The 13,004-nt window shown below is 42.2% G+C and overlaps 3 protein-coding genes across 3 annotated transcripts in view; 1 reads left to right on the forward strand and 2 right to left on the reverse strand.

Annotated features, from left to right (window-relative positions):
- Positions 1–2,693: 2,693 nt before the first annotated feature.
- On the reverse strand, positions 2,694–5,614 carry cntd1 (cyclin N-terminal domain containing 1). Its single transcript, XM_088438942.1, has 7 exons — positions 5,274–5,614; positions 4,320–4,395; positions 3,998–4,160; positions 3,644–3,806; positions 3,424–3,568; positions 2,883–2,979; positions 2,694–2,817 (listed from the first exon to the last, which is right to left on the reverse strand). Exons 1-7 carry the CDS (start codon positions 5,422–5,424, stop codon positions 2,713–2,715), a joined length of 900 nt encoding a protein of 299 aa, XP_088295068.1. The 5' UTR covers positions 5,425–5,614; the 3' UTR covers positions 2,694–2,712.
- Positions 5,615–5,671: 57 nt separating this feature from the next.
- coa3a (cytochrome C oxidase assembly factor 3a) lies at positions 5,672–8,132 on the forward strand. Its single transcript, XM_088438944.1, has 2 exons — positions 5,672–6,005; positions 6,704–8,132. The coding sequence occupies exons 1-2, from the start codon at positions 5,810–5,812 to the stop codon at positions 6,799–6,801; spliced, it is 294 nt and encodes a 97-aa protein (XP_088295070.1). The 5' UTR covers positions 5,672–5,809; the 3' UTR covers positions 6,802–8,132.
- Positions 7,203–13,004, reverse strand: part of wnk4a (WNK lysine deficient protein kinase 4a) — a 31,123-nt gene continuing 25,321 nt past the window's right edge. The window contains exons 16-21 of the mRNA XM_088438941.1: positions 11,814–12,487; positions 11,541–11,619; positions 9,088–9,541; positions 8,553–8,761; positions 8,211–8,305; positions 7,203–8,142 (exon numbers count right to left, since the gene is read on the reverse strand). Coding sequence (XP_088295067.1) covers positions 8,140–8,142; positions 8,211–8,305; positions 8,553–8,761; positions 9,088–9,541; positions 11,541–11,619; positions 11,814–12,487 — 1,514 coding nt within the window. The 3' untranslated portion in view covers positions 7,203–8,139. The remainder of the gene's footprint in view (positions 8,143–8,210; positions 8,306–8,552; positions 8,762–9,087; positions 9,542–11,540; positions 11,620–11,813; positions 12,488–13,004) is intronic.

The following is a 13,004-nucleotide window of genomic DNA, read 5'->3' on the forward strand; positions in this document are numbered from 1 at the left end:
TGGGATGGAATGAGATAACTAACTGCTTCGTGAATTACAATTTTAGTCTACTTTCATTAAATGGATACTAAACTTATTCAGCCATATTCAGCTGTGAAAAGTTAATATTTTGTCAACAATAATTTAACAAGTAAACTATTCTTCATGTTAATGCATATCTAAAAACATTTTTCCAATTGCTGTCAACAGGAAATGACATCAAATGCACCTAAAGTCACATGACCAAGCTCAGAAAACGGATTAGCTGTTGCAGATAATGAAACAAAACTATTATTAATTAGTAGCTTAATAGCTATAATGAAGATCTAATGAGCTGAAATAATCAAGACGTTGCATTTTGAGCAAAATTTTTTGGCCACCTCAGGTACGGTGCTCATAAGTTTACACACCCCTCCATAATGTGCTCAACCTGATTTTTACCCGACTATGCAACAATTTTGAAGCGGGGCAATGAAATAGAAAAAAAAAAAAAAGACCACCATCACACAGGTCAGCTTGTAAGCGATGTGTCTAAATATAACCTTTAGTCCGAAGCCATAACATTATGTTTGTAAAAACTACACGCGGGACATGTTTGCTCTTTAAAAGGTTTTCTCTCACTAATGAGAAATACTCAATGGAGGCCCCTGGAAACCGGATTGCTCTTGAAAGAGACGGTTACAGGTCGCCGTGGTTACCAGGCAACGTGACTCTACTCCTCTATGTGATTAAACCTTTGTTGTGAATTATATGAATAAACAAGAGGATGTAATTCCTAAATAAATTATACGTGAAGGCCCAAAGGCTGAATGAAAAACGTGGAAACATTTAGAATGATATTGAGTGATGTGGAATGGTACATAATGAGCTGGAATGGTATCCCGAAAAAACGGATGGGATTTTTTCAATGGTAAAATTGTCCAAATTTTGGGTAAGTGTGATTGTTAGGTAAACTGAACAGTTCAAAGTTGGAGCAGTTAAAAAATTCTAAAACATTTCTAACAATAAATAACAATTGATCTGAAAATGATCAAATTTTGCTCTCCATTTTGAAAATACCTCAAAAAAAGAATAGAATCTGTTAATTTGAGTGAGTGAGTCCCCTGGGAATTAATACTTATTTTTTTTATGGATTTTTTTTTTAATTTTGTGAAAAATTAAGATTTTTGGAATGAACAAAACAGTAGCTCTGAATAGTTGAAACTGGATTCATGTGAATAAGTGAAGAAATTGTGGTGTATTGCGTACAGTAGATTAAAACAAATGGGAAAATTCTACTGAAGAATGTGACATTGTTTGCAAGGTAAACTGAAAGAGTGGAATATTTGGAATTTATAACTGCAATAAAATTAATACTATTTGATGGAAATTAATTTTTTTTTTTTTTGGTGGGGTGAAATATTTGAAATTGTAAAGAAAAAAAATGGTCACCCAGATGTTATGAATTTTCTGAATATGCTGAAATTTGAACGAAGCGAATCGGGTGACAACTGTGGAAGAAGATGCAAGGAAAAAAATGAACATAAAAGAATATTAAAGACTAGGAATAACACTGGGAGTTCTTGTTTTAGTGCCGGATTCAAAGCGTAGCTTAGACCTGAAGAATTCATTTAAATCTACAGCAACAGCGCGCATGGCAACAGTCGCTAGGGGCGAGTTCAGTCACTTTTCAAGTCAGACCTTGTCAAAAGGTGCCTCCCCGTGTCTCTGTAATAACACGCTAAACGTTCACCACGGTCAAACGTTCATGTCAGGCACAGTCGTATATCACCATGGAAACGATGCCGCCTGGACAAAAATGTGCAGGGAGGGTGCTTGGGGGCTATCAATCTCATCATATTAGCCTTCTCGTAAGCACCTGTCAAGCATTTTTAGTGCGCGGCGATATAAGATTGTGAGAAAACGCCATATGTCGTCTCGAAACCGAGACGTCTTTCAAAATCCTCGCACGGTGCGGGGAGAGCGAGAGCGCCGACGTGATTCACCCTACTGAGGCCAACGCGGTGCCACCTGCGGCCGAGTCGGCCGCTTACAGTGGAACTAATGGAGCTCGAGGCCGGCCGCGTTGTCTTCGAACTAACCTCGGGCGTGACCGGCAGCGGGAGCCGGCTGCCACTTCGATGATTGGTCACGGCGGAGAGACCACCTGGAGGCCTCGGAGTCACCGGGGAGACTGTGAAAGGTTTATTTAAGATGATGCTCCGTTCCAGAAGTATTAGCTTTGGTAAGCCGTACAGGAAAAAGTATTGGAATGCAGCTCTTGGGCAGGTAGTGAAATGTGGAAAAAGGAGCTTTCGAGTACTGCTTCCTGAATGATAACGAGAACTTAAAACTTTCCCCCCCTGTTGTCGTCAATCCATTTGCAAAGGTGTCATGTGACGGATTAAAATGATGAATTGAAATGACGGTTGAAATTTACTGTTTCGTCGGTCTTAGCCTGGAGATTTAAAAATGTGTGTTTGTCATTTGGTGATCCGTCGGCAAAACGGCAGTCCGTCACAATCAGTACCCACCAGCAGCCCGCCTCTGTAGATTTTAAATGGCTTTGTGGTATCAGAAAATCTTCTTTAAAGCTCTTTTCAAATTGAGAGAAAATTGATTGGAACATGAAGCATAGATCGCTAAGCTGCATTGTATTAAATCATTTTTACATATTGCGCAACACTTTTATTTATTTTTGCGAGGGATTTATTCTTGTCAACGAGTTAAGCGGAAGAAACTATAAAAACATCACTAGCCGTCTCTGGGGGTTCCTACGATGAGCGTGAGCGTCACTCGGGCAAAGTCTCTGATGCTGGTGGTGGAGATGGCCGTGATGTGGCTCAGTTCTTTCACAACCTGCAAAATAAATACATAAAATCAACCAATGAGCCACATCGGTCATGTGACGAGTGGGGTGTCACCTTCTCCCAGTCTCGGATGTGGAGGATGAAGGCGGCAGCGGCGATGACGCCCACGCCCAGGAGCATGCAATCTTCTGTCACTGTCACAAACTTTTCCCTGTAGGACACAGTCAGTCTTTATCTTTGTACTTACAATGACGTAATATGTTTTTTTTAAGGATTTGCATGAAATGTTGAGAGCAGGGCTGCACAAACTTTTTCGTCCGGGGACAACCTCCCATAATCGAGCGTGTTTATTTTTTTTAGAAGTGGGACATGACAGCGCGCTGCATGTCATGGCGCGGTATTGTAGTCAAAGCCAAATGTTGTGAGGAAGTCAGCTAATCCTTCAAAATAAACTGTACAAGTGACATATGACAACAAAGGCATTGGCATGCTTTTATTTTGACATTTCTCCCGATACCAAAATTTTTTATTTAAGCTTCATTGGAGGTCAGTGCTCTTTTTTTTCCACATTTTTACTTCTTGACACAAAGCTAAAGCATAAGTATGTTTTGGGAAATCAGCGGAACGTTCCGGAAGAGCAGAAATGTTACTTTACCGCTGCTCTGCGGTCGAATTGCTGCTCTGCATGGTGACGGCCAGCAAGGCGCCGTAAAGCGTGTCGCGCTGCAAGCTGACAAACTGGAGCACGTGGCGGCAAAGGTGGTGCAGGCGCTCCACGGGTGCATTTGGCTCGTTGTGGCCTGCGAAGACGAGACAAGTTCGCTTCATAAAAAAAAAACGTTTTTTTATTTTAAGGTCACACTGCCCAGTCCTACCGAGCACCTCCAAAAGTATTTCCACGTAAGTGAGAGGGTTGGGAAAGTCAAGTCGGAATTCGAGGCCCTTCAGGACCTTCAGCTCCGATTCCAGAATGACCTGTTTGGAGTAGTCGAGGCCGGCGGAACGCAGAAAGCGCACAGCCCTGTTGACATCAACGATCTAAAAAGAAAAAAAAAAAAACATTGGTATGACTCGCTACATTAGCATCTTTCTTGCTATCTTTAGCTGTGGCTGCAGTCACAGCTAGGTGCTTTGCATTTATGCGGTAAGCTAAAAAAAGGAACTTCTGAAAACGTTAGGACACACTTGGGTACGGTATGTTGGAGGTCACGAGACATTTCTTGTCTTACATGGCTGTGCAGGGACAACTTGCTGGCCAGCTGCACACAGGAAAACACAATCAAGGCAAAGTTCCCCCGGATCTTCTCGAATGCGGCGTCCTCGCGGGTCCTCTCGTCGGCCTCCCTCCCACCTTTAGGTGCCAGCAAATTCGTAACGTGCTTGACCATGAACCTGAGAGAGCCAAGCAAAACATTTGAATGATATTTGAACCTTTGAACATTGTCATCAAACTGTCATGAAAACTTTTGGCTTGGTTTCGCCTTGAAGTAAGAATTTTCAGATTCATTTTTTTTATATCAAGCATCAGTACTTCACACCATCTTTTCTTACCGCTGAAGTAATTCAACGGCATGGTACGCTACGGGCAGGTCCAGTCGGAGCTCTTGACACATAAGCAGAGTGTATTCTGCGGAAACATCAGCGTCAGCAAAGGGGGCTGATACATACAACAAGGAAATATTATACACGGTATAGTACATGCAAAGGCAGCTGATGGAATGAAACGGCCATTAACTCTCGGAGTGTTATTGATTGTTCCGCTGCTTTTCAGGAGTGCCTTATTAGCGCAGCACATAATTCAACATACAGTGCAGGAAAGCGCAGTTGCAAATCCACACAAGTGCAAAGGGTCATCGGTCCAATTTGACGACCGGGTTTACAGATGGAAATATGGGGAATTTTGTTCAATAAAGTTGGACATTTTGTTTTGGAGCAGACAAGTAGTCAAACTAATCTTCTGTGAATACATATTTTTGCTGTTTTAATTGTTTTGTGTGAGTCATGCACTCAGTGTTTTTGTTTGTTTGTTTGTTTTTGGGAGGGGCTTCATTGTTAGTTCCAAAATTGGAACAAATGAAAGCTACATTTGGAGGAGGTACTAGTCACAATTTCAGCGTGTACATAGATTTGCTATTCCACCGATTTTCAGATATCCAAATAGATTGACATTATACTCAGCACTGCCCCCTGCTGTCAACTGAAATTGACGTCAAAAGGCTCACTTGGGAATTGTGGGTGTTGAGGACATAACATTTTCAGATTTTCCCCTCAAAACACCCCAACAACTCCTTTCTACGCCACTCAGTTGGTTAGTCGGTCAGTTAGTCAGTCAGTCAGTCAGTCAGTCAGTCAGTCAGTCAGTTAGTTAGTTAGTTAGTTAGTTAGTTAGTTGCTTACTTACTTACGGGCCAATGTAGACATTAACTTACAAAAATATAAGAACGAAGTTGTTTATGATTCTCCGTCGAATAGTCGCAGAGTTTGCCTAATAATGTTGTGACTTACCATAGAGTATTTTAGCCTTGAAGTCTCCGCAGCAGGTGGGCAAATTACGGAGGTTATCTTTGTTTTTCTCGTTGAGATTGGTGAGAAAGTCCGACAGCATCTCGGCGGAGGCTTGACGAAACCTCAAAATTCGATGGTTTTCCGTTGCCATTTGTGACGCCGTGTTTTGTCGGGCGCTTTTTTTTAAATGTTAAATGATGCCGGTCAATTAGATGGATTTTCACTTGGTCGTGATGATATCGCTTTAATCGTATAATCACAAGATGGCGCTGTTTCCTTTGCAGTTTGCAATGTAGGAACGCTGCCGTAACTTTGTGCAACCCGGGGAACAATTTTGCAGTTACACCTTCTGGTGTTTGTTGTTTCTTGCCGGACTTGTTTTATTGCTGCATACAGTGAACAGATCTGATAACAAACTGGATGTGCTCTTTGGCATTGATCCGCATGGGGTCGTCATCCGGTTGATGCTTTTCAACTCTGCAACGGCAGCTTGCGAAACAGCCAGGTTAGCTAACTAGCCAATTAGCTGGACAAACATGGCAGACAAGGCACCGAAGCGAGCGGAAGCCCCGTTTGCGACCAGGATAGACCCGAATAAAGACGAACTGTCCCGGGAGCAGTTGCATTTCATCAAGCAGGTGGAACTGGAGCAGTGGAAGAAGAAGACGCAGAAACTACGGACGCGGAACGTGCTGACTGGGTTTGCCATCGGGGCGCTAGTGTTGGGCATCTGTATCCTTTTGCTAATGCTATTTGCTAACGTCAACGCAAGGTGAACTCACGGCGGACATAACGTATAGTGGAAAAAAATGTATTTTGATAAGATAAAAAAAAGAACAATCGTAAGTTTGCGTGTTTGTGTAATAGATACTAATTATAAAATTAGATACTTTATTCGGAGAATGCGTTTTGCCTCGAGTCAGGTAATTTCTTGCATTAATTTAGTTGTATTTTTTCCGATTGCATCAATGAAATGTATGATTTCCGTTTTTTTTTTTAATTCATTAATTTCTCTCACGTCTTCTACAATGCAAGCACGTATTACTAAATTTTGGAATATTGGCAAAATTACATTCAAAAGTTCTGGAACTTTAGTAATCTACTTTTCATTATCACCACGATAGTAAATTGTTTAGTTAAATATACAAAACGATTTATTCTTAGCTCGTGTTGGTATTTTTTAAATTTCATAAATATTTTTGCAATTCATTAAGAATCTAAAGATATTAAATGTATCGTGTTTCCACTCATTCAACATCATAAAACGTCTAAAATTGCTATCATTTCTTTCTTAGACATGGACAATATGTAAACAGAACCAAAGTACTTACTATTCAGAGAATTTTTAAAAAGTCTTTGCGTTTTAGCTTTTTTTTACATCATGTATTTGTTAATTTTTTTAATGTTACTCCCCTTAATGGTACATATAGATGGCTACACGTTTTACTCCATCTCCCAAGAGCGCATCATGGACGAGCTGGACGAGGAGGCCAAGCGTGCCCGGGCATCAAATACGGGCACCAGTTGAGGTTTCCAAAGTCATGATCCTCCATGGAGACCAGTTCTGACCTTTATTTAATCACCTCAAAGATAAAACTGGACTTAAAAGATTGTTGGCGGAAACTTCACTGAAGAAATAATTCCTGTTTTTGCAGCCATTTTGTGCAAGATCTGAAGTGACCTTGCGGAATAGACGATGCCAAACAACAGCACTTAAATTAACACAAAATGGTTGTAAACATCTGTATTTATGTTGATAACGTGATATAGAATAAAATTGCTGCATTTTGTTTTGCAAAAAACACCACTCAGTCATTTTTATGTTTTTGATCTTTTTTTATTGAGCAGGAAAATCCACTAGAGTGAACATCCAATGTAGGAGAAATACAAAATAAGACCCTAAAGTATCGGAAGAGGAATAAGGCACAGTTGGTAGCAGCTTGGACATTTATTCTACATTGCACATTATTTTGCAAATTTTAATATATTAATCAGTTTTTTTTTCCGATGGCCAGTGTGAATATTTACTAAGGCACATTGACAGCTCGGACATTCTCCCTTGTTTTATTATTTTCATAAATGAACAGCTTGACTGACAAGAAGTGTGTTAAAGGAAATACTAAAGTGCATGTGGTGCTTGATTGAGCCATCCTAATAAACTAAAATATATATAACTGTTGTTTTTTTTTTGTAGAATTGTAAACAGTCTATAAATGCACTCTATAGTGTATATATACACATATACAATCAAGAAAAGCCAGTAGTAGAAGTCTTACATATTTGGGTATGTTTTATATTTGCATTTTATACAGGATTGATACCATCGCCAAGAAGCGAGATTAAAAGCTCATAAAAATCAAAATTTTCTGCACACATTTCCCTCCATTTCCTATTAATTTGACTAAGTGAAGAAAGGAATGTTTTTTTTGGGTTTTTTTTTTGCGTGTGTGTTAGTGAATTGATTACAAAATATTTGAAGGTATTGCATTGAAAAGATGTTTGATTGTGATGCCAGCATATCCTTAATTATTATCACTAAGCCGATGTGAGGTGCGTTCTAAATTGTAATGAATCGCTCCTGGGTGGAGGCTTAATGGTTTGTCTTCAGCCATCACACGGTTTGCTGTCAGTCACAAGATGGCTGGTGTCAAAACATTAAAAAAAAAAAAACATTGCGTACTGTACAATACAACTGGACTGCCGTGACTGCGTGGAATCATTTTTTTTCATTCCAAATGACAAATTATCCTCACATTTTGTTTTCTTGGAGGCAACTGGTTATTTGTCTTTTTTTTTTCAACCCCAATCGCTTTCTTCTACAAGACGGCGTCAGATGAGGTAGTCCGGATTGCTCCATGAGGCTTCCTTACTGGGAAGAGATTTGAGTCAGATTTTAAGACGAGCGAATGGGTTAGAGGAGGCGCGCGACCATCTCACCATTCTACTGATGTCTGAAGCGAAGGTGACGCCTTTGCTGGGTTTGTCCTGAGAGCTGCTGCTGCTTCCTCCCAGAGAGTTTCTTCTGATGATACCTAAAATGTCAAAAACAAGGTATCGACATAAAAAAAATGAATATCCAACAATATAATACTGACATCGCCTAATGTAATCTGCAGTAACATTGGAAAAAATGCCTTTGAGTTTTGTTACCTGTCTACTTGTGTTACTCCACCATTTGTGTTCAAATTTTCAAAGTTACGTGATTGTTTTTTTCATTACGTGCTCGCATGAAGTTAAAGGCGAAAAGTGATGGTCAAATATCATTCAACATTGGGTCACCTTGGATGGGCAACATGTCCAAGCGCTGGAGGCTATTCCTGCGTGATGGCGGGAAGCCTCCCGTGCCCTTGGACAGGCGGCGCTGGCGGCTGGACAACATGGCAGCCGGGGAAAGGATGCCCGGCGGCGGGACCTTGCCCATCTTCTCATACAGATCCTCGATCTCCCGCTTCTGAGCCGCTTGAAGTTCTTGAACTTCAGACAGATGTCTGCGAGGAATGCACAAATTGTGTTGTGTTCTTAAATGCCGTAAATGTCTTCTTTTTAAATGAAGAGCAAATTAATTGGAACATGAAGCTACTCATTGCCAGAGTTTTTTTTTTCTTGCAAAACTATGTGTGCCTATATTTTTCTATTAATGTGCAAGGTCATTAGTGACACAAGTTTGCAAGCCAGAAATAAAACAGGATGTTACTAGATTTAGCATGCGGACTCGCTGAATAAAATATGTCAGAAAAAATATTTCACTTGAGGCCCACAAGACTGCGTGTGCTAGTTGTTAATGTAGTGATTCGGCGCCAACTTTTTCACTCACTTCTCTCTGAGCTCCTGGAGCTCGTCCAGCATGTCTTCGTCATCGTCGCTGTCCGAGTCGTCGCTGCTCAGGTAGGAGGCGTTGTGATTGTAGGTCATGGTCCACAGATGGTGAAGCGCGTTGCCGTATTGCGGGCTGCCGGCCGCGCCGTCCCATAGCCGACCTTCCGCCTCGGGCGCCGTCACCGAAAGCCCGCTGTCCGCAGACGTGCCCATCAGGCTGAGGCTGTGCGCCCTCCTCCGCCCGCGTCTCCTCATCCTTGGTCTCTCCTCCGCCATCTCTCCTTCCTCTTCCTCCTCCCGCATGGGGGGGGAGGCAGCCAGGCTTGTCTCGGGTTCCCCCTGCCCTTCCTCCGTGCTGCTCGTGTCCACTCGAGGGAGAGAGGTGACGAGTGGCACCTCCGGGCTGGGGGAGACCTGGAAACGCCCCACAGTCACCGGAGCGGTCAGACCTCCTGCCAGAAAAAAGAAAAAGGCCTTTATAATTGGCTCCTCTTTAGATGTGGGCGGGGCTAAGCAGCAGAGATCGCTTTCTAATCTAATCAGTGGTGTTTGATCACAGTTAACAATATATCATCATTGACTGATTGGCTAAGCTAATCATTGTTTCTCAATGTTCTGGTCATTTTCCATACAATGTCCTCGCTAATTATAGACAATAGCTAAAAGAAAAAAATCTTACACATATTTCATTTAATTGTAAGGTTACCATCATTGCCCATCTTTTTTTTAGGTAAATGCCAATGAAGTTAACACTAGTTTGATCACATACATTTGTACAGTAGTTCATTTAGTAATTCTCAAACTACTCAGCTACTGCACATGCTAATGATGTTAGCATTTATTTGGGTATTTTTATACAATGTAGTAAAGATTACTTTAGTTTGTATATTTAACTGATATTGCGTTCAGATCGCGTCTGCTTGATAATACTTACAGTATATCATCTTGATCAAATATTCATTTGTGTAGTACTTAATCCAGTCATTTTCAAAATCTTTAGCAACACGCTAATGGCCTTAGCATTGATTTGATTACTACTTTTACTCTAAAAGATCTTATTTTTAGAATTAGCATCTGATTGTCCAAGAATGGTGTGTTATTGAGATCGTTTTCAGCTACATGCTAATAATATGAGCATCCACTTGGTACCATATATAGCTTTAAACTAATACACATGTGTACAGTACGTAGTTCAGTGATTCTGGTGGGTTTAGTACTACTAGTGGTACTCTGGCTCACTCTAGTGGTGCTTACAAGAATCACTTCCCCGGAACAGATTATGATAGTTTATTTATTTATGTTTGATCTTTTTAGCACAATTTTCCTCCACTTAGGTTCAGTGTTCAAATTTCAAAGCGTGCAAGATGTTACAGTAACTTGCAATAGTGTTATTTTCCGGCACACTTTTTTTTCTTTCTTATTTTAAGGTAGTACTTTGTGTAAAAAGGTTGAGAATTACTTCTAACCAATATTGCTTTAGGCTACATGTCGATGATGTGAGCATCTATTTGATAGCTAATTATATAGTTTTGTAATAGCATATTAAATAACACTAAAATATGAAAAAATAATACTAATAGTATTATAATACTTTCAGGTGAAATTACAATCTGTTACAATCAAATGAATTTGTATGGCGTGTATTTGACATCGCTTTCAGCTACATGCTAATATTAGCAATCGCGTGTTTTCATTTTTGTATGGTAGGTTAACTGATATTGTCTTCAGGGACATGCTAGTAAAGTTAGTGGGATAAACCTTAATTTGTGCAATATGTCAAGGTTTACATACCGACCAAAATAATTTGCATGTTATGTAACTCATTCCGTTCAGCTCCATGCTAGTGGTGTTAGCATCACTTTGTAAAATGAATTTGCTTCTGTGATCTGGAACCAAAGCGTTGCGCTACATGCTTGTGACATTGGAAATATTAATTTGGTATGCATGCTTCTGTGGTTATCATTCCCGTAACTCTCCCGTCTTGAAGTTTTGCATTAAGGTCAAAGTGGATCAGTCTGTCCACGAGGCGTCCTTGTAGCAGGAAACCACAGTGAGGGTTTAGATTGGGCGCATACAAACAAGAGGGACTGTGTTTAGAGTCTCGGAACACAGACAGGTATGGGAGGGGGAGGCTTGTAAATGAGCACGTCTGGGCGCCCATTGGTCGCCGCCGGTGGGCAGGGGCCGCCATGGCACTTACGCCCACACGGGACGGAACATTTGGTACCGCACCAGAGATTACGCAATGGCTCCTGGGGCAACGGGCGATGGTGTCAGCAGAGGTGGAGGAGGAAGTGCGTCAAAAGGCAAAAGCGGCGTGTATTTGGAGGGAAAACATGGGGAAAATGGCCGCTGTGTGTGCATAAACAAGCGCATTGCGCTTTTGTGTTTGGCGTGCAAACAAACGTGTCATTTTACAGACAACCAACTCAGATTTGAACAATTTCTTACCTGGGGGGATCAAAGACGACACGTTTTGGGTCGTCGGACTTCCGGCGTTCAGTTCCGACAGGGTGCTGATGGAGGACAACTAGAAAGGAGGAAAATGTTTTTATCTGTCAATGTTTTTTTCTTCCCCAACTTTCTGATAATTAACAAAATGAAACACAAATTTTTTCAATTTTTTTTTAAGTGTTAGAGTAAAAGAGGGACCAGAAAATGGCTGATGATGTTTCTGTTGTGATTGTTAGCATTAGCGTGTGATGCTAGCTAATTATTACTCACAGTGCTTTCTGGACTGTCCGTCGGCGAGGGGGACAAATCTGACAAAGAGGTGGCACAAGGCACTTGAGGCAGGACCGGAAGTTGGACCGGGAAGGGTCCGTGGTCCTGCTGAGGGGGCCCCGGCGAAGCTTGGGGGCAACTCTTCTGCTGTGGAGTGTTTGGCGGGGTAGCCGGAGAGGTATCCTGCCACCCTTGAGGAAACCCGTCCATCGGTGGCGTGTTTGCCGAGCTGGGGTAGACGTTTGTGGGGTACGGCACCTCCAGCGTAGGGGTCTGGTAGTGTGGGGGGTACGGGTATGCCGACTGAGGGTGGAAGCCCGCGTAGGAGGGCACCCCCTGCTGTGCGGGAGGGATGAAGGACTGCGCCATGCTCATGGCCATGGAGATGACGTTCGCCAGCGAGAAGAGGGGCTGGCCGGGTGGGGGCCACATGCCGGGATGCTGGCGGGCCCCGGGTGGGCTCTCGCTGTCATTCAGGAGGTTCGGGGAGCCCGGCGGTACCGGTGAAGGGACGGATGGAAAAGTGGGGCTACTGGACACGCGGGTGAGCGGAGGATGGAGCCCTGCTTTAGGAGAAGCGGGTCTGGCGGGGTACTGGAACGGGAAATTGCCCATGTAGGGCACGTGGTAGTGGGGCAGGAGGGAGGCGGTGTGCTGGTATGCAAGAGGAGACCCTGGAAGACAAACACGTGTAATCAATCCACAACGGACAACAGAAGGCGCACAGTGTTTCCTCGGCCTTCGCGTGGGGTGTAAATCGCTCGTCAAAGACGTTTTGTTCTATGTGTAATTGCAACCCTGTCACTGCAGAGGCTGCGAGGGGAACACAAATGCGTGCCATGTGCGCTTATGGGACTCATTTTGCACTTGGAAGGAAGTTCGCATTTGCACATCGCGCCACTTGGGAGGACTGAAAAGGCCACAAGCCGTCCCGGTGGTTCCATGGGGCATGATACAACTTGTTCAAATAAAATTAGTTCAATATTTTTTTTCTCTCTTGACGTCTGCATCTAATGATTTCACAATAAATGAAATGACACTGACGATACCAGTCAAGAGTTTGGAAACCACAAACTAATTAACCATTTTTTTAAATGACTAAATTGTACATTAATACCAGACATAATGATTTAGTAAAATTTTGCACATCTTGATATGTTGATCAGACAGCTTTATGATGAGGATGATGCT

This window comes from Hippichthys cyanospilos, chromosome 17 (genome assembly GCF_059441005.1).
Source record: "Hippichthys cyanospilos isolate Australia breed blue-spotted pipefish chromosome 17, RoL_Hcya_1.0, whole genome shotgun sequence".
Taxonomy (NCBI): domain Eukaryota; kingdom Metazoa; phylum Chordata; class Actinopteri; order Syngnathiformes; family Syngnathidae; genus Hippichthys; species Hippichthys cyanospilos.

What these genes read in the sequence shown, in the direction of transcription:
- coa3a (XM_088438944.1), top strand. Translation starts at nt 5,810, where the DNA reads ATGGCAGACAAGGCACCGAAGCGAGCGGAAGCCCCGTTTGCGACCAGG. An exon ending in GGCGCTAGTGTTGGGCATCT is followed by an intron (nt 6,006 to 6,703) that starts GTATCCTTTTGC and finishes TGGTACATATAG; the next exon opens with ATGGCTACACGTTTTACTCC.
- cntd1 (XM_088438942.1), bottom strand. Translation starts at nt 5,424, where the DNA reads ATGGCAACGGAAAACCATCGAATTTTGAGGTTTCGTCAAGCCTCCGCC. An exon ending in AATTCGACCGCAGAGCAGCG is followed by an intron (nt 2,980 to 3,423) that starts GTAAAGTAACAT and finishes TGTGTCCTACAG; the next exon opens with GGAAAAGTTTGTGACAGTGA. An exon ending in ACATCCGAGACTGGGAGAAG is followed by an intron (nt 2,818 to 2,882) that starts GTGACACCCCAC and finishes TTTATTTTGCAG; the next exon opens with GTTGTGAAAGAACTGAGCCA.